Source organism: Pseudophryne corroboree, chromosome 7, assembly GCF_028390025.1.
Source record: "Pseudophryne corroboree isolate aPseCor3 chromosome 7, aPseCor3.hap2, whole genome shotgun sequence".
Taxonomy (NCBI): Eukaryota; Metazoa; Chordata; class Amphibia; order Anura; family Myobatrachidae; genus Pseudophryne; species Pseudophryne corroboree.
In genome coordinates, this window is record NC_086450.1 from 489,326,665 (window position 1) to 489,346,289 (window position 19,625).

Below are 19,625 nucleotides of genomic sequence, written 5' to 3' on the forward strand. Positions count from 1 at the left end.
ATTATGATAGGGAGAGTCTCTAAATCTATTTCTGTTGAATGGTTTGATTTTAGACCATTCTCTCTCTCTGGATGGTGGTGGTTGTTCTCTAGTTCTTTTTTGTTGTTGTTTTTCTGTATCTTTCCTATAAGAACGTACCATGTCATTCTCATAGTCAAACAGGTCCCGCCTGAACTTTTTTTGTTTTTGTTCCATAATATTCCGTTCGTATCTAATGACCTTATCAATAACCGCTTTATCTCTCTTATTAAAACTGTCCTCTCTATTAAACCTCTCCATTGACTTTTTCAAGACATCAATTTCTTTTTCAATATTGTGAACTTTAGCAGATCTATATTTTACAATTAGTTTCATTAGTGCAAGTGAACATTCATCTAACAGTCTATCCCATTCGATTTGATAGTCTTTGTTATCATGAAAGATAGAGGATTTGAACAGACGGAGGCCTCTTGGTACCATTTTTTTATCAACATATTGTTGTAAGTTGGTACTATCAAGCCAGTTTCTAGATTCAGCTTTCAAGAGATCCTCCAGTCTGTGAAAATCCTGTATCATGTCTGATCTGTCAGACACAGGTTTATCAATTTTAGATACATCCATGTGAGACCAATATGCTTGTCTTCTATCATTACGTTCACTAATATTAGTAAAACAACTCATAACTGCAGCACTACCGGTTACCAAAAAGACAAATCAGTATACAAAAAGTGGAGTGCGCTGTCAGAGAGCTGCTGGTGTAGGGGGTGGTAATTCCCCAAAAGAGTATCAAAGCAATAGAATTAATAATCACCAGCGCTAGAATAATGTTAGTAATGAGAATAATAATTAGGTAATATTCTAAAGAATGTATAAATAAATAAATATAAATTCAGGACGGTAGGTTGAAGTGTAAAATTATATATAATAAATTTTAATAAAAAATACCAGATAACATAAAATCACAGGTGCTTGAAGAGCATGATTAAGAATTAAAATGATCATATGAAAGAACACATCCACATATTTCCTCAACAAAGTCTACTTCATACCCCGGCTAGGACTTCCTCTGGAATGATATCCGTAAATTTGTTTGTTGGAGAATAATTATAGCAGAGGAGTATAGAAAAGTCCCTTTTTAAGCATACCAATGCAGGCGTTTCAGGCGGATAGGGAAACCTCCAATTTTCTCCACAGATAGGGATGTCCAGGGAAATGCAGTCCAATTTGTGCCGTATGGGTGATGATAATGATGAAGTCCAGTGATGATTGAGGATAGTTTTAGGATGTGTCCTATGGTCTCTAACTCAACGCGTTTCGCTGGTGTTGACACCCAGCTTCTTCAGGAGTGAATGTTAGAGTACTGTCCTGGGGCTCCTTATAAACCCTGAACAATTTAGTATCATCACAAGCACCTGACATGCTAGCTATGTAACTACAACCTAACCGTCCTAAAATGTAAAAATAACACACAATCCATATTGTAATTGGTCTCACATGTGTATATAACAATTTATTTCCAAAAACGAGCAGTGTAAACAGTTGAAAACTACATTTAATCATAATGTCATTAACTTCCAGTCCGATCATGTGACCACACTAGTCACATGATCTGCCAATAGTAAGCGGTTGGCTATCATACGTCAGATGACTAGTCTGACGTTGGGTATAGATGTTGATTCCTGGTGCGCATGCGCCAGGTGTGCGCACTCCCGCATCCACCGTAATTACCCGGCGATCCCCCCCATGACGCGCGGCACGTGACGCCAGAGCACGTGATCGGAGCCAGAGCGCCGCGTCATGGCAACGGGTCGCCAGGGAAGAGTGAGCACGGCCAGCCGCAGCCCGCGCATGCGCACTGGCCCATATGAGTCGGGATCCCTGCGACGGTATGCTGGTTGCCGGGAGCGCAGCCGCCGGGAGCGCAGCCGCCGGCATACCATACTACACCCCAATAAAGGATATATATAGAAAAAACAGCGCTAAAAAAAAGCTACCAATACTGTATATATACATTTTTAAAAAACTGCGCTGTTGAAGCAGAGAAATAGTTTTTGTGTTTAATATGACATATTCAAAACATGAACAATATCACAATGTATCATAATAAGTCACAAAAAATCATAACTGTTTCAATCAGAAAGCAACTGTGTATTCTATCCTTGGATTATAGACACATTTGAGATGTTTTGTATGTAAGTTGCGGTGGGGTAATCATCTTTTGTTAGTATTGCACTTGAGAAGCGGTGTGATAACACTGTGTGTCCGAGCATTCTTTATACAAATTTGTAATACGCGCCAACTGTAAGTTAGTAGCAGCTCCTGCGGCCACAATGGGTTGATAAATAAAGCAGTAATCCTCCACCTGGTAATGGCAGACTTCTTTTTTGGCTGGGTAATTATCTATTGTGCTGTGTGTGTAATCACACATATAGCACGAAAACATTTGTTGATGCTGGCTCCTGTGTGTGAGTTTGCACACTACATGGTTAATATACAGTCTATGTGGGGATACTCACTGTTTTGGCTGGAACGGTAGTGCTTATATTCCGGGGTGCATACTCACTGGATGAGTCGCTAATGAGCATGTATTGAAACCACCGGAGCACTGCGCTTCATAGCGATCCATCCAGTGAGTAGTTACATACAGTAGTTACATAGTTACATAGTCAGTGAGGTTGAAAAGAGGCAAAATGCCCATAGGGTTCAACCTGTATTCTGTGTTAATCTGTTAATATTATAATGCGCCTGCTGGAGTAATGGTTTAGTAACAATTGACACCTATGAATCTTACCACTCCCAGATATTAATGTCAATATGTTAAATGCTATAGCCCTGGATACATTTTCCAGTTAGAAATTTGTCCAATCCATTCTTAAATGCATTTACAGAGTCTGCCATTATTACCTTCTCCGGCAGGGAGTTCCAAATCTTTATTGCCCTTACCGTGAAGAACCCTTTCCTACGTTGTGTATGGTATTTTCTCTCCTCTAGCCTCAGTGAGTGCCCACGCGTCCTATACAGACTTCTTTTAATAAACAAATCCGCCGCTAGCTCCTTGTAATGACCCTTTACATATTTGAAGATATTAATAATGTCTCCTCTTAGTCTCCTCTTTTCTAGTGTAAAAATATTTAATCTAGTAAGCCTTTCCTCGTACTCCAGTGTTTCTTACCCTTTAATCAGATTAGTAGATCTTCTTTGAACTCTTTCTAGTTCCCCGATATCTTTTTTTATAATATGGTGCTCAGAACTGAACATAAATATTCCAGGTGCGGATGTAACAATGATTTGTACAACGGCAGAATTACATCCTCATCCCTTGTCTCAATGCCCCGTTTAATGCACGCAAGCACCTCACTTGCCTTCTTTGCTGCAATTTGGCATTGTGTGTCTGTTATTAAGCCTATTATCTATGAGCACCCCCAAATCTTTTTCCACCATAGTTACCCCTAGATTTTCCCCTTCTAGAGTGTAGGATGCAAGTGTGTTTTTTGTCCCAAAATTCATAACTTTGCATTTTTCTATATTGAACCTCATTCTCCATTTAGACGCCCAGGTTTGAAGTTTAAATAAGTAATTTGAAGTTTAAATAAGTCAATGTTAGAGTATGCACCCGGGAAAATAAGCATAAACTGTGACCCTTTCACACCAGGAGAAATACCCAGGTTTATCTGCAAATTACCAGGTAGCACTGCTTCACCCGGTAGTTGTCTCTCCTGTGTAAAAAGCTAGGACCGGCAAAATGATGCGGCACCCTAATGCTGGGTATAAGCTGTAATTTTCCCACTTTTCTGTGTGAAGGGGGTATTACAGGACTGCAGAACTAAGAAATAACATTATAGATGTAAAGAACTCTATTTCACCATATCTCATACCGTGAGGGGACCCGCTGCCAGTTGATATCATGCAGCTATATAAAGGTCCTGATGCCCAGTGCCTAGTGCCGTAGCTGTATACTGCAGAAGCTGTCTGCGGCTGTAATAGCAGACCCTCCAACATGACCCGCCCCACTAGGTACAAAATGCTCTGTTTCTGGACTTCCCTCTTAATTTATGATTTCCATCACCTGTGTTGAACTAGTTAAATGATAAGAAAGCTGTTTCTTCACAGGTGATGGCAATAATAAATTAAGAGGGAAGTCCAGAAACAGAGCATTTTGTACCTAGTGGGGCGGGTCATGTTGGAGGGTATGTAATAGCTGTGCTACATGGAAATAATGTTCTCCCAATTCCAACATTCTTTCCTTGTATAGGCAGATGTATAGAACCTAATAGGCAATTACAGGATTGGATGTGAGCTAGGATAAATGGATGACAAGGATGGTTAATAGAAAATGTGAGAGGGAAAAAAGGAATGAAACAACCGTAATAGGTAAAACAATGATCATTAATGGTCCTTTAGGTCTTAGACAAATCCAGAGGGATGGGACAATACATCTATGTATCTATGGTGCATAGACAGTGTCAGATCATATCAGATCTGAGTATCCAGCCATCCCTGAAGAGAGAGATATGTACATACACTGGACATACATTGGCATTATATAATAATAATTCTGTATGTCTCTTTTTGTCTCAGCTTTCGCACAGCTGATGCAGTCGTACATTAATGTTGTGACTACAGGTGACATTACCTGTCTGGAACAATCTAAGTCACAGCTGTCGCTGGAGAAGAATACGAAGGCATTACAAAGATCTTCTGAGCTCTATAACAATAGGATGAGGGATCAATTTGTTAACACGGAGCTAGAATTCCGTCAGTTACATGAAGCGTCAGTAGAGGGAGCTGTTCAGGAGTTCAAGAATCTGTACGTGAAACATGAGAAGACTCTACCTGCATATGAGGAGCAGCTCAAGGTGAAACGCGTTCCACATTACACTGGCTGTGAGCTGTCACCATGTTTGTCATTTATTCATTTTGCAATCGCTCTTTAACACTGCATTTATTGTCATTAACTATTCTATGGGGAATATTCAATTAGACGCGGTAATTAACCACAGTTAATTGATCCCTGCAGGGCTATCCAATTAGCCCCGAAGTGCAGCTAATTAGCCCGAAGTGCAGCTTATTGGCACCGAAGTGCTGCACTTATCTTATATATCTTTTCAATTCTGAGCAGACCTGAAAAATAATACATGATAAATTACTTGTTTTCGGGTGCGCGGCAACATTAACACATAGGTCCGGGAACTTATCCTAGATCCTGTGTTAACGCCCAAAAACAGATAAAGGGGGATATTCAATTGTTTGAAAAGTAGGTTGGGTGTCTGTTTTTTCCTGTCTATTAGATAGGTAAAAACAGACACCCAACTGATTTTTCAAACAATTGAATACCTCCCCAAAGAGTACCCCACTAAGGGCGATGCTATCATACACATTCCAGTCACATCTCCATCTAGTCTTCAGACTGGGCAGGCAGAACTGTAAGACGGTGATCCCAAACCCAGGAGTAATACATCTCAGGGACTGGGATCGCCACACACGATAGTGATATTCCTGCTTGAATACAGGTGGTTCCTGCATCACATCCACTAACTGTGCTGCTTTGGGTGGGACAATCCCACCTATGGGCCGCAGTGCGCCACAGGGGAGGGCAAGTTGGGGGAGAACTCTCATACGGCAGGTGAGTAGATGCCACATGCTTGCAGTTTTCACCCAATAATTTAAAACGGCGATAAAAACACGCCTGGTTTTGCATGTAATATTACTGCCAACATGTGGCTTGCCCCCGTCACATTACCTCTGTATGATGTATTTGTATTGTTTTTATGCAGACAGGGGAGAATGAGGTAGGTAGCCCTCACCCTGTACCTACTGTCCCCAGCCCCCAGCCCTGTGCTGTCGGATTCTGCCAGGAGCTTGAAGTGGATGTTTCCTCATTTCGGGCCAGATGTACTAAGCCTTGGAGAGTGATACATTGCACGGTTATAAAGTACCAACCATTCAGCTCCTAACTGTCATTTTTCAAACACAGGGCGAGATGTACTAAGCCTTGAAAAGTGATACAATTCATGGTGATAAAGCCTGCTGTAACATGACAGTTAGGAGCTGATTGGCTGGTACTTTATCACCATGCAATTTATCACTTTTCAAGGCTTCGTACATCTCCCCCTTCCTGTTTTATTATTATACTCTCCAATTTCTGGGAGTAGGACGACCTGGTGAAACTAAGAGACGAGATTTGGAAGAACTGTGAAGATTCCTCCAGGATGAAATGCAAAGCTGTCATTGAGAAGCTGAAGTCCGGCGTGGACCAGTGTATAAAGGATCGGAAATACCACGTTGCTGAAGGGCACAGCAAATTCATCGCAGACAAGGACCGAATAGTACAGAAATATAACCAAGAACCCGACAAAGGCGTAAAGGTAGCGATAGGATCCCACTTACTTTTAGCAATATATTGCTCTGAGTTTTGGCTCAGTCTGTCACTGCAAAGTATATTCTGTGTATATTATAGTATATTCCTCCCTCCGCACCCGGCTTCCTCACCTAATACTCTGATCAGTGTCTCCAGCTTCCGTACATTCTGTATGAGATTGCTGTGCGGGGATGGCGTGTAGCCCCCTGGCCTGAGCGTTGCCTCCTAGTCATGTATATTCGCACTACTGTATATCGGAGGTGGCATTACACTATGCACTAATTCCTTTTCTGCATGAGGATACTGTGCTGAGTAATGTGATATATGACACATATATGTGAGCGATTGAGTCTCTGAGTCTGTCCATGAAATGATATAATGTAACAGCCACAGCTGGTTTCCAACACAAGTTCTGTTCTGCTCCGTATACAGCCTCCGTCACACACAATATACAGGTGTCATATATCACATTAATCCTCATGCATCCTAGTCGCATTGGGTTGCGACTAACACTAATTTTTGGCAAAAAAAAGACGCCCAATGTTAGCAGAATTGACGACAGCGATCTCTCACTGCATGGCGTATTGAGGCTGGATGTATGAGGACACATCTGTAGTATGTACCGCTGAGTGCATTAGAAGAGTAAAGAGCGTATTACATTACACGTGGGGCAGTTATAAAACTATAATGATGATAACAATGATAATATTTATGAAGCACGTTTCTCACAATAGGACAAAGCGCTTTATATTTACAGATTAAAAAAATGCACGTGATACAAGTATATTAACATCAATACTGACAGTTAAAAGTTCAACTCCCAAATAAATTCTGGGAGAGTCTAGATACAGCTAATAGCTCCTCATCTGCAGGTGGAAGTGCGCAATTGTGAGCGTAAGGGATCAGAAACTGCGACCGGTACCTGGGACCCCGGTAATAGAGCTATAAAATGTCAGTAAGCCAGTCATGACATAGGGGGAGTTGATTGTAGCAGCAAATTTGTTAGTAGTTGGGTAAAATCATGGGGGTAATTCCAAGTTGATCGCAGCAGGAAATTTTTTAGCAGTTGGGCAAAACCATGTGCACTGCAGGTGGGGCAGATGTAATATGTGCAGAGCGAGTTAGATTTGGGTGGGTTATTTTGTTTCTGTGCAGGGTAAATGCTGGCTGCTTTATTTTTACACTGCAATTTAGATTGCAGATTGAACACACCCCACCCAAATCTATCTCTCTCTGCACATGTTACATCTGACCCCCTGCAGTGCACATGGGCCCTCATTCCGAGTTGATCGCTCGCAAGGCGAATGTAGCAGAGTTACACACGCTAAGCCGCCGCCTACTGGGAGTGAATCTTAGCTTCTTAAATGTGCGACCGATGTATGCGCAATATTGCGATCACAAACGAGTTAGCAGTTTTTGAGTAGCTTCAGACTTACTCTGCCAGTGCGATCAGTTCAGTGCTTTTCGTTCCTGGCTGACGTCATAAACACACCCAGCGTTCGCCCAGGCACACCCACCGTTTCCCCGGCCACTCCTGCGTTTTTTCCGGAAACGGTAGCGTTTTCAGCCACACGCCCCTAAAACGCCGTGCATCCGCCCAGTAACACCCATTTCCTGTCAATCACAATGCGAACGTCGGAGCGATGAAAAAGCCGTGAGTAAACTTACTTACTTCATAGTAAAGTTACTTGGCGCAGTCGCAGTGCGAACATTGCGCATGCGCACTAAGAGAATTCTCACTGCGATGCGATGAAAAACTCAGAGCGAACAACTCGGAATGAGGGCCCTGGTTTTGCCCAATTGCTAACAGAATTCCTGTTGCGATAAACTTGGAATTACCCCCCATGTGCACTGCAGGTGGGGCATATGTAACATGTGCAGAGAGAGTTAGATGTGGGTGGGTTATAGTGTTTCTGTACAGGGTAAATACTGGCTGCTTTATTTTTACACTGTAATTTAGATTTCAGTTTGAACACACCCCACTTAAATCTAACTCTTTCTGCACATGCTACACCTGCCCCCCCTCCCCCCCCCCACTGCACTGCACTGCACATGGGCCCTCATTCCGAGTCTTTCGCTCTGTATTTTTCATCGCATTGCAATGAAAATCCGCTTAGTACGCATGCGCAATAATCGCACTGCGACTGCGCCAAGTAATTTTGCTATGAAGATAGTATTTTTACTCACGGCTTTTTCTTCGCTCCGGCGATCGTAGTGTGATTGACAGGAAATGGGTGTTACTGGGCGGAAACACGGCGTTTTATGGGCGTGTGGATGAAAACGCTACCGTTTCCGGAAAAAACGCAGGAGTGGCTGGAGAAACGGGGGAGTGTCTGGGCGAACGCTGGGAGTGTTTATGACGTCAAACCAGGAACGACAAGCACTGAACTGATCGCAGATGCCGAGTAAGTGTGAAGCTACTCTGAAACTGCTAAGTAGTTTGTAATCACAATATTGCGAATACTTCGGTCGCAATTTTAAGATGCTAAGATACACTCCCAGTAGGCGGCGGCTTAGCGTGAGCAACTCTGCTAAATTCGCCTTGCGACCGATCAACTCGGAATGAGGGCCTTGGTTTTACCCAACTGCTAACAAATTTGCTGCTACGATCAGGTCTGAATTAGGCCCATAGATTGGCCATATCACAGGCAGCCAGTGACGGGAGCAGAGAGTGCGTGCTATATGGCAGGAACGGGGCTGGTCGTGGCACTCCTTTAACTGGGAGAATCAGGCAGAGAGCATTGCAGTAGCCCAAGCATGAGGCTGCAACTGTATGTATGACTGTAGTAGATCTTCTCCAGGAATTAGGTGACACTGTCCTGCGATCAGATAGTCGCTGCCCAGGGAGAGTGTAAACTTGCCCCTTGCAAGTGTGCGATCACATGTGTACGCTGTGCGACAATTCCCCTCAGTCAGCGGACAGCTGCAAAACCATTCCCATCACTCTCACCATCTAATGTGTTTCCCATTGTGTTTGGTGTGTGCGGTGTGTGCGTGTGTGTGCAGTGTGTGCGGTGTGTGTGTAGCTCAATACTAACTCCACCAGTGTGATGAGAACAGGCTGATTGGGGCCGGAGCTGACATTACACACCCTCCCTGAAAACTCTTGGATACGCCTGCATTTAACCTGACACTCCCTGAAAACGGGCAGTTACCATCCACAAACGTCTTCTTCTTATCAATCAGCTTATGCAATCAAAATTTTCACAACGCACCTGTGCATTGTGGTGCATGAGCAGTAGTTCAATAATAGCCCACACTGCGAAAAAGCACAGCAGCTGTCAGGTCTGAATCGGGCCCTATGTTCCTCGAAATAAGAATGTGATCACACTGTAGTTGTTACCTGGAACCTGGTGTTGAAGTGTCCGGAACAATAGCAATCTATGGGAGTAATCGCTGAAATTCTGCCACTGACATAATTCTCAGTATACACAAATGTTTCGGGAGTTGGTGTTTTCACTTGGGATTAATTTATGTCTGATTTCTCCATTGATGTTAGAGATACAGCCACTCATAAAAATTTTGTTTATCGTAGAGAGTAACATGCACATATATAATGTATTACTAGGGATATACAGTACAGTATAGTAACATCTAATAATTAATGAGACATGTTTTCCATTTGAAGGCTGAAGACGTTCTTCAGGAGTATTTGAAGGAGTTAGAGGGCGTAGAAACTATAATCCTACAGACAGACAAAGCTTTGTCAGGTGAGACGGCTTCATATATTCCTGCTAAGTCATACCAATAGAGTAAATAGGGGCCTATGTATTAATCGCAGCACTAGAAAGATTATAAACGGGTTGGATCTTGACAGATATTTTCACTATTAATGGAAATATCCCCTCTATGTACTAAAAGTAGCTCACAGGGACAGTGGGAGCAATAACCGGCCATATAACTCTATCCTATTTCTACATCATTTTATGGAAAAAATGCTTGAAGAAAAGGTCCCATAGACTTTACTGACAGCCTGTGATAAAGAGAATAAAGCAGGGTGTAATATAAGTAGCTGCTATTATGTGATTATCTCTCTGCTTCAGCTAACAAGCCCAAACTGACCAAAGTGACCAACCCATCTGACTGCGCACAGCTCACTCAGTATATTCAGGGCTACCAGCTGCCCACTGGGCGCTTCCACCGGGTGCTCATACAACTCTTCGGCTTCGCCGGCCATGGGAAGTCCTCTTTTGTAAACTCCTGCCTCTATGTGGGGAACCACAACAACTACCAAGACCAGGCAGGAGAGGCCACTTCATATGGAGGGAAAACCATGGACAGGAGAGGGTACAAGCTGACGGAGAGTATCACCATCGTGGACAACCGTGGATTCGGCAAGTTGGACTCCCCAGAAACCTGGGAAATCTATGCTCAGCTCTGTAAGTCTTTCTTCTTGATCATTGGATGTGGGGGACTATTTATGAAGGTGAGAAGGGCTTGTCCCTGAGGTTCTCGTCAGAGAAAGAGCCTTCACTCAAGTCTACCCTGGAGGAATCAGGAATATCTCCAGAGCTCACCTATTGTGTGTCGCTTCCCACCGTCCACGTAGCATCTACGGGAATAGTGGTTTAACCCCATTTAAGAGGCGTTAAAAAGTGGCTGACCATGTGTGCACATTTCTTACTTTTATTTTCTTTCTCCAAGGTAATTTTGTGCCTTTAGATGAGATTGTTTTGTGGAACAAGAACCTAAATGAAAGGATTGAAGTGTTGACAAAGGGAGATAATGAGAAAAGCCCTGATGTGATAGTGCCCGCTCTTGTATACAGGTATATTTCTGTAACTGCGATCCGGATTCCTTCTATATAACACCAAAGGGAAAATATACTAATCAGTGTTATCAATGTGCCTCCGCCACATCAGCGGATTTACAGTATTATCCATCACTTGTGGAAGGTGACAGCCCCAATCACTGGCAATGTTTCACACAGATCATATGTACAAAGACTCATGTCATTTAGATCAACCCAAGCTCATTGTGAAACATCCATTTTTATCCTACTTTAGCCAAAATAAAAAATAAAAAAATCACAGAATAAAACCTTTCTCCCCTCCTGTGACAACCTGCGTTACGCACCATCTGTCCCCATAAGCTAGAGATACCCATCTCACTGCTATATTGCATTAAGCCCTTCCTGGTACCCCTGGCAGGTGGGTGGCACAAAAAGTACAGTGCCCATTTACGTCATACTCTCATGCAAATTATTGTATTAAAATGAATCCAAGCATCTACCACGTCACAAGGGGTGTGTCCTGCTCTGCCCAGTGAGTTTGTCAAGCTCCACCCTTGGGGAATATTTGATGTTCCTCAGGGGCGTGTCCAGCTCCACCCTTTGGGCATATCTAATGTTCCTCAGGGGAGTGTCCAGCACCACAGGCGAAACGTATAGTATTGTGCACAGCATGCCACCAGAGGGGGAGTTGTGTATGGGTGGCACAATGCTGTCATAAAGTTAATTGTTCTTCATGTCTACAGTTGGTATGTCAGCAATGCAGTGTTCTGTAGACTGATCAATTAACCTCAATACAATCAAAAGTCCGCTGTCAATATTCACATTCTCGCCATTATGACAATGCATTCTGTCATTGTTGACTTTGTGAATGTCAACATTCTGTCCGTGTCTTCATTCTGAATGCTGACATTTAGATAGTGTCGACATACGGAACATATATTAAGCACACACATTTTTAACAAAATACTGAGTTGGATACACTAAAAGCACTTAGGGGTCATCACATACATGTCAGGGATGTAGTCAATTTACCTCCAATCAAAATCCCAACGGTCGAAATCCCAACAGAAATTGACCGACGGTCAAAATCAAGACAAGGTCAAAATCCCGACACTGACCAAATACCGACATTTAAAATACCGACAGGTCAAAATGCCGACATGAGTTTTTCATGATTTTTTCATTGAAACCGACGTTTTCATACTTTACCATCCCAGTGGACCTGGAAGGGGAATATAATAGTGTGCCGAGTGCAGCGAGGCACCGTGCCCGAAGCGCCCTTGCCATGCGAGGGGACGCGGTACAATTATTTGGTGTCCATGTTGACCTATGTAGACACACACACACAAAAAAAACAATGAAACCGCATGCGAGTATTTTGACCTGTCAGCATTTTACATGTTGGTATTTTGACCTTGTCGGTATTTTAAATGTCGGTATTTTCTCCATGTCGGGATTTTGCCGTTGGTCAATTGCTGTCGGGATTTCGACCGTCGGGATTTTGATTGGAGGTATTTCATGCCGATCCCACATGTCGCCATATGCATGAAGATTTCGGCAAATGACAGCTCTCCCGAGGAGATGTGGAGTTAATCTGCGCATGCATCATATGACACACGTGCCTATTGGATCCCTTTCAGGGGAGAATGAGACTAGAAGCCCATAAACTTCTATAGGGTAATGCTATCTGCAGATGGTAATACTCAACTTGGTCCAAGCTCCTGAATGTATCGTATGCCGGTTTTTGGTGCATATTTGATGCATCCTGCTCATACACATTAACCTTTGCTCTCTTCTGCTCTCCTGTACATGCAGTGTCTTCCGGAATATCACTGGGAAGGTGACGCTAGCCATGCACAGTAGGGTGGGTGGGGATCCATGGTTTGCAGGAGGGAGAGTTGATGTTCACAGATATTAATAATATACCCCTTAGTAGCAGTACTCAAGTATCTATGCAACGTGTCTGTAAAGTCATAGGTTACTTGGCGCCATACCATTGCATGTGCGTGACCGGTATTTGCATATTCTGAAATACAAGGAGCTGTGCTTTCCTAAACATAAATCTGGGCATTTCCAGGAGGGCAATATATAAAATTGGTTGCAAAATAAAAACAAACCTAAATTAAAATAAATAAAGTAGCAACTCAATTAAAAAGCCGGACTCTACGTGTGTTCTGTAAGCAATGATTACTGTACATACAGCAGACAACACTCATCTAATGTTCAGGCTCTTTCACATGAAATGTGTCTGTTTGCAGCTATTATTGTGCTGCCACTTAATTTAATTTTTTTTTGTATATTTGTATTTGTATTTTAAAAAGCGCTTCTACTTTTTTACTTGAATTTACTTATATCTGTTAGATTGTATTTGGAAGCTGCTTTTGCATGAAACCACCCTCCCCACCCTCAACTCCCCCCAAAAGGAGTGCTCAGTAAATCATTAATTTCATTCTGTTTGTTTATATGCAGGCACATATGTTATATGGAGGTATATCAGCCATGTATACCAGTGGGGTGCATGTCCCAAAGTGAATTAGATGTATTGCTTTATGCTGGAGATAGCTGTAAAGTAATCTAGGTAGGATGTGCTGAATGGAAAAGATTGCTGCCCCAGAGTCTATCTGCCGCACCGTCCGCCCCACCCTCCCGGTAGCAGATTTCAGCTTATATGGTGAATTGGCCAAACCAGGGATCATAGAAATTAGTCTGGCTGTAAGGACACATCTCCTAGTGGATGCTCTGTGTGTCCTATACATACCCGACCACAGATGATTAAATCAAAATATCTCATGGACTAATAATGTAATTTGTGCTGAAGCAGGGATATACGTAAAACCTGGACTGTTAGGGAACCTTGAGGATGGAATTTGAGAAATACTGATGTACTGCATCATCCATTTCATATCTCTCTGACCCAACCGTCGCAGTGTAGTCTACACCTGTGGCCACTTTTTGGAGTGGAAAGTATTTATGGCAAAAGCAACACATAGCCATGGGCTTTCCTGGCTGGTAAGTGGGAGGACGCCTTAAGTGTTTGATAAAAAATACCATCTCATTGGAGTGTCCCTGAATTGTCACAGGAGTGTCAGTGAACGTGGTTGCTCTTACAAATGCAGTTATGCAGCCACAGAGGCCATGTTTAAACAAAATAAATCACAGAGCAGGCAATAGGCTGTTGCAAGTGTGAATGGTGCACCAATTGTGGAGCGTTCAGAACCACTAATGCAGTTGCGCTGTCCACAGTCACTTTATTGGAATTCCTAGTGCTTGTACTCACTGTTGCATGCTGGTGCACAAGAGGATGGCTAACATTAGAATTTGCATATTCTCACTCTTTCTGTTCCGACAGTGCTTGCTGTTGCATATCAGTTTGTGGCAGTCGCTCAGCGAATGTTGAAACTCTATTTAGCCCTAGGAACCAATCGTCGCATCTGCCCTAAAGTGAGACCTCTTCATTAACAATATTCCACATTGGTCCACTCTTTTGTAGCCCTGAAAGGAGAGGGGTCATAAAAGATGTAAAAAATGTTTCCACTTTTGCAGTTCAGAACAATCCCTCAATGATCAGGAATATGAAAGCATCAAAGAGTTCCTAAAAAATGCCCAAAAACTGACCGGTAAGTAAATTAAATGCTTGTATCAAACGCTACATTGATTTTTTCCTGTAACAGCAGCAAACAAGAGCTCACTTTCTAACTCATTTTTTAAGGATACAATTAATTACTAGTGACGGGTCCACGTGTGTCCCCTGTGAAATCGCAGCCAATAAGTGATGACATCCTTTTATAGACAGAAACAGAGGGGGTAATTCCAAGTTGGTTGCAGCAGGAATTTTTTTAGCAGTTGGGCAAAACCATGTGCACTGCAGGGGGGTCAGATGTAACATGTGTAGAGAGAGTTAGATTTGGGTGGGTTATTTTGTTTCCGTGCAGGGTAAATACTGGCTGCTTTATTTTTACACTGCAATTTAGATTGCAGATTGAACACACCCCACCCAAATCTAACTCTCTCTGCACATGTTACATCTGCCTCCCCTGCAGTGCACATGATTTTGCCCAATTGCTAACAAAATTCCTGCTGCGATCAACTCAAATTACCCCCAGAATTCAGTAACTGCTGAAACAAAAGATTCTTGGTGATCTGATGGAAAAGTAAAAGAAGTGAAAGATACAAACTACAGCTACAATGTAACAGTATAAAGCCGGTCATTGCTCAGAGCGTGAGGTATAATTAGATGAGATCCCAGGTTATCCTGCACACAAATGGCTCCCATATCCAAGTCAATGCAGAGCCGTCTTAACAGCAGTGTGGGCCCCTGGACACAGCAATGCACTGGGGCCCCTACCCACCCACCAGCGGAAGGGGTGGGGGGAGCTATCAGCGGCAGCTTTGATGTTCCGCGGGGGATAGGGGGGGTTCTATCTTTCGCTCAGTATGTAGGACCTGGAGAAATAATTTCTGCTAATTATTCCTTTACTGCACAGATGGGGCAGGGAGGAGAACACTAAACTGTAGAAGGGGGCATTGTGCTGAATGAAGGGGCCCTGGTACATGACTTCCAGGGTGGTAGGGGGTGTTTAATACACAGGGGAGGAGTGGATAATGGAGTGGGCTTAATATTCATCATTTTCCGGGGGTCAGGGCAGCGTGCTTTACTGCAGATATCTCCAGTTCCTGGAAATAGATTTCTTAGCTTTAGTGGGGAAAAAAAAACTAGAGTCCCACCTGTCAGGAGATACTGGGGACACCTTTCAGGAGGTACTGGGGACTTGGGGATCAGACTTTAGAAGCCAGAGCAATCCACCAACAAAAATATAAAACTGCATATTAGGAGTGTGGAGCTGGAGCAGGGAACAGCTGCTTGAAGGCTGATATCTCTGGTTCTGGGCATAGTAGAGACAAGCTGCCAGTGTCCACTGAAAGGGGGGAGTCACAGCTTTTGGAGTATACCCTCAGAATAAACTCTAAGTCAAAAAGAAACCGAGATATCTGGCTGGGAAGAACAATTAACAGGCTTGGATGGGGACCACTGCTTTGAAGTCTGATATCTCTGGTTCCCCAGGGCCGATTTTCAAAAATTTGGTACCCCTGGAAAGAGGGGACCCTCAGCTATCAGACTAGGGCCCTTTTACTCCTGGGGCTCTTGGGCAAGAGCCCATTGAGCCCATACGAAAAGACGGCCCTGAGTCAATGACAATTCCAGCAAAACGTAATAATGCACATTTGGATCAAGATAGGTGACATAAATGAAACAAGATAAAGGTGTCTATGTACTAAGCCTTGAAGAGAGATAAAGTGGAGAGAGATATAGTACCAACCAACCAGCTCCTGTCATTTTTCCAATAAAGCCTATAACACGGTAGTTAGGAGCTGATTGGCTGGTACTTTATCTCTGCCCATTTTATCTCTCTCCAAGGCTTAGTACATAGACACCAAAGTCACTTACTATAGCTGCACTCCTCAGATCCTGCCATCTGTCAGGCCCAATTTTGCCTGTAATGGTCCTTCTTTTGTCCGGGGTTAGATTTTTGGTACCCCAGAGACTTGTTACACCTCCCCTGGGATCTGCTTATCCAGCCTGATCCGAGGATCCGAGCACACCTCAGTCAGACTATCACTAAATTCAATCTAAGGGATTACCTTAATAAGAAGCGAGGACGGTGAGATGCCATTAAAGCTGCTATGAAACACCAGTGCCAGGTTTTACCAAGGGACTGCAGCCTCCCCCCCAGTTAAATCCACCACCTCAGTGAGCCAATTGCAGTCTGTGACTGTACTGACTACACTGTGACAGGCAGTGACTTCCCATTGGAAGTGCTACCTGCCAATTACACACAGGGGTGGTCTTCAGGTTGCCGACTGTCGGGAACCCGGAGCACAGTATACCAGCGCCGGAATCCCGACAGCCGGCATACCGACAGTTTTTCTCACTCGTGGGGGTCCACGACCCCCCTGGAGGCAGAATAAAGCGGCACCGTGCCCGCAGCGTGGCGAGTGCAGCGAGCCCGCAAGGGGTTCATTTGCACTCACCACGCTGTCAGTATGCTGGCGGTCAGGCTTCCGGCGCCGGTATGCTGGTCGCCAGGAGCCTGGCCGCCGGCATACCATACCACACCCACACACAGGACAAGCAGTTCTATTGGGAGGTATTTCACCCTCCGTGACTGCCAGACCAGGCAGCGATTAGAGCAGAGAGCGTGCTTCCTGTGGGAAACCACTCCCTGCCTTTCGGGCAGCCCTACGCAGCTTCTATGGGCTGCAACTGATGCAGTCCCTAGAAGCCGGTGTTTTGCCAGATCCATTGCACAGGTGCCGGGACCCGGCCAGCATGGGGCTATCTCCTTTTCTCCCCCTCTTTGGCCTGCAGGCAGCACGGGCAGAGGCAGCCCCCTCATCCCAACAGATAGGAGCCGCTGCTGCTGCAAGATCGCCGCAACTCAATGTGTTCTAGAATAACAGAGATGGGAAAACACTGACCTCCACAATATCATAGCCGGAGGCATCACACAATCACTTATTAGTTGGAATCATTTCTTGTGTAGTGTGAGAGTAAGTTATAACTTGCAGGAAGGAATCCAGTCACATATAAATTGCTGCATCAGCAGACTGCGACACATTATATTATATCACTATCATCTGACAAGGGTGTCATTCCGAGTTGTTCGCTCGCTAGCTGCTTTTAGCAGCATTGCACACGCTAGGCCACCGCCCTCTGGGAGTGAATCTTAGCATAGTAGAATAGGGAACTAAAGGTTAGCAGAACTGCTACTAAATAATTCCCTGCAGTTTCTGAGTAGCTCCAGACCTACTCCTAGACTGTGATCACCTCAGTCCGTTCAGTTCCTGCTTTGACGTCACAAACAAGCTCAGTTGCCGGCCAGAAACACCCACTTCCTGTCAATCACACTACGATCACTCGAGCGTTGAAAAAACGTCGCTCGAGCTTGTGTAAATCTACAAAGTTTTGTGTTAAATTACTTAGCGCAAGTGCGCTGCATACCAAGCGCATGCGTATTTTCCACCGTATTGCTGCATTGCAAAAAACTGCAACAAGCGAACAACTCGGAATGACCACCAAGGTTCCAAACTAGTTACTTTATATTAGGGAGAAACCTCTACAGCTTACTTATACACATCAGGCATAAGAACACATTGTAGTCCTAACAAAAGCTAGCGCACAAACTAAAGGTGGCATTATCCACGTCAGCCAATTAGATGCTAGCTTTCATACCGTAAACAGCTCTAGACAATGATAACTAAAATCTGCTTAATTGCTATGAGCCAAATCACCGAGATTCGCTCATTTCAGCAGTTACTGAATTCTGGGGGTAATTTGAGTTGATCGCAGCAGCAAATTTGTTAGCAGTTGGGCAAAACCATGTGCACTGCAAGGGGGGCAGATGTAACATGTGCAGAGAGAGTTCGATTTGGGTGGGGTGTGTTCAATCTGCAATCTAAATTGCAGTGTAAAAATAAAGCAGCCAGTATACTATTTACCCTGCACAGAAACAAAATAACCCACCCAAATCTAACCCTCTCTCTGCACATGTTATACCTGCCCCCCCCACCACCCGCCACCTGCAGTGCACATGGTTTTGCCCAACCACTAACATATTTGCTGCTGTGATCAACTCTGCATTACTCCCTTTATCTTGTGCCCTCCTGCCCATAGCGCCCCCTCCTGGTGCTGTCTGTGTGGTTGAGCAGATCACTGGGAAGTAGAAGCTCAATAAACTGTAACCATCCACATGCCATTGTATAATAAGAGTAATCCTCACCATCATGACAAAGTGACTGCAATATTGTGTTATACTCCACCAGGAATTCTGCCCTTCATCATCCTCAGCAAGAGCACGAGCGGAGCTGCATCCCGTTTACAGGAAAAGTTCACCCAGATGGGGATGGAGAACATCTACCCTGTAGAAAACTATCTCCAGTCTGATCCCGTGGCCCTGCGGGGGAAACATCTAAATTTTCTGACTTTTCTCAAAGACGTGCTGGACTGTGTGGACTTCCACCTGCAGCAGTCCGCACGCTTCCAGAATCAGCGCCAAGATTGGGTGCGCTTCCTTATGAACATGGCCGGTAACATGTAATCTGACTAGCTGTGAGGGTTTCAGAATAATATCACATTTATATGTAGAGGACTCTTTATTATGTTAGGAACAACCAGCTTTCAGAGACCCGTTCTACAGAACACAGTATTGATGTATTTGTACACTTTGGGGATACATGTGTGACTCTTACCGTATTGTAACTTAATATTAAAAAAGTATCCAAAAATATCTTGAATTGTTGAGGTGTTTATTTCCCGTCCTTGCTGAGAGGGATGTTTTCGAGAATATTTCAGGTGAATGATATTTTTAATTCTCTCCATTCTGTTTCCACTTATGTGTCCTTTTATAATGTTGCCGCATTGTGTATGCATCGCAGAATGTGTATCGTAGTAAATCGGGCGCGTTCATAAACTCGCAACGACCATTCATACTCCATACATTGCATTGTAAGACTGCAGGAGCGAGTGTATGCAGCCTGGTGCAGAACGGCGGTACCGCG

At 43.9% G+C, this 19,625-nt stretch overlaps 1 protein-coding gene across 2 annotated transcripts in view; it reads left to right on the plus strand.

Moving 5' to 3' along the window:
* LOC134945693 (guanylate-binding protein 1-like) overlaps nucleotides 1-19,354 on the plus strand; it is a 328,447-nt gene extending 309,093 nt beyond the window's left edge. For both annotated transcript variants that reach the window (XM_063935138.1, XM_063935137.1), the window contains 7 exons: nucleotides 4,558-4,835; nucleotides 6,132-6,344; nucleotides 9,966-10,047; nucleotides 10,381-10,716; nucleotides 10,982-11,105; nucleotides 14,613-14,686; nucleotides 18,891-19,354. In XM_063935138.1, the coding sequence (XP_063791208.1) occupies nucleotides 4,558-4,835; nucleotides 6,132-6,344; nucleotides 9,966-10,047; nucleotides 10,381-10,716; nucleotides 10,982-11,105; nucleotides 14,613-14,686; nucleotides 18,891-19,165 (1,382 nt within the window). In that variant the 3' untranslated portion in view covers nucleotides 19,166-19,354. The remainder of the gene's footprint in view (nucleotides 1-4,557; nucleotides 4,836-6,131; nucleotides 6,345-9,965; nucleotides 10,048-10,380; nucleotides 10,717-10,981; nucleotides 11,106-14,612; nucleotides 14,687-18,890) is intronic.
* Nucleotides 19,355-19,625: the final 271 nt, after the last annotated feature.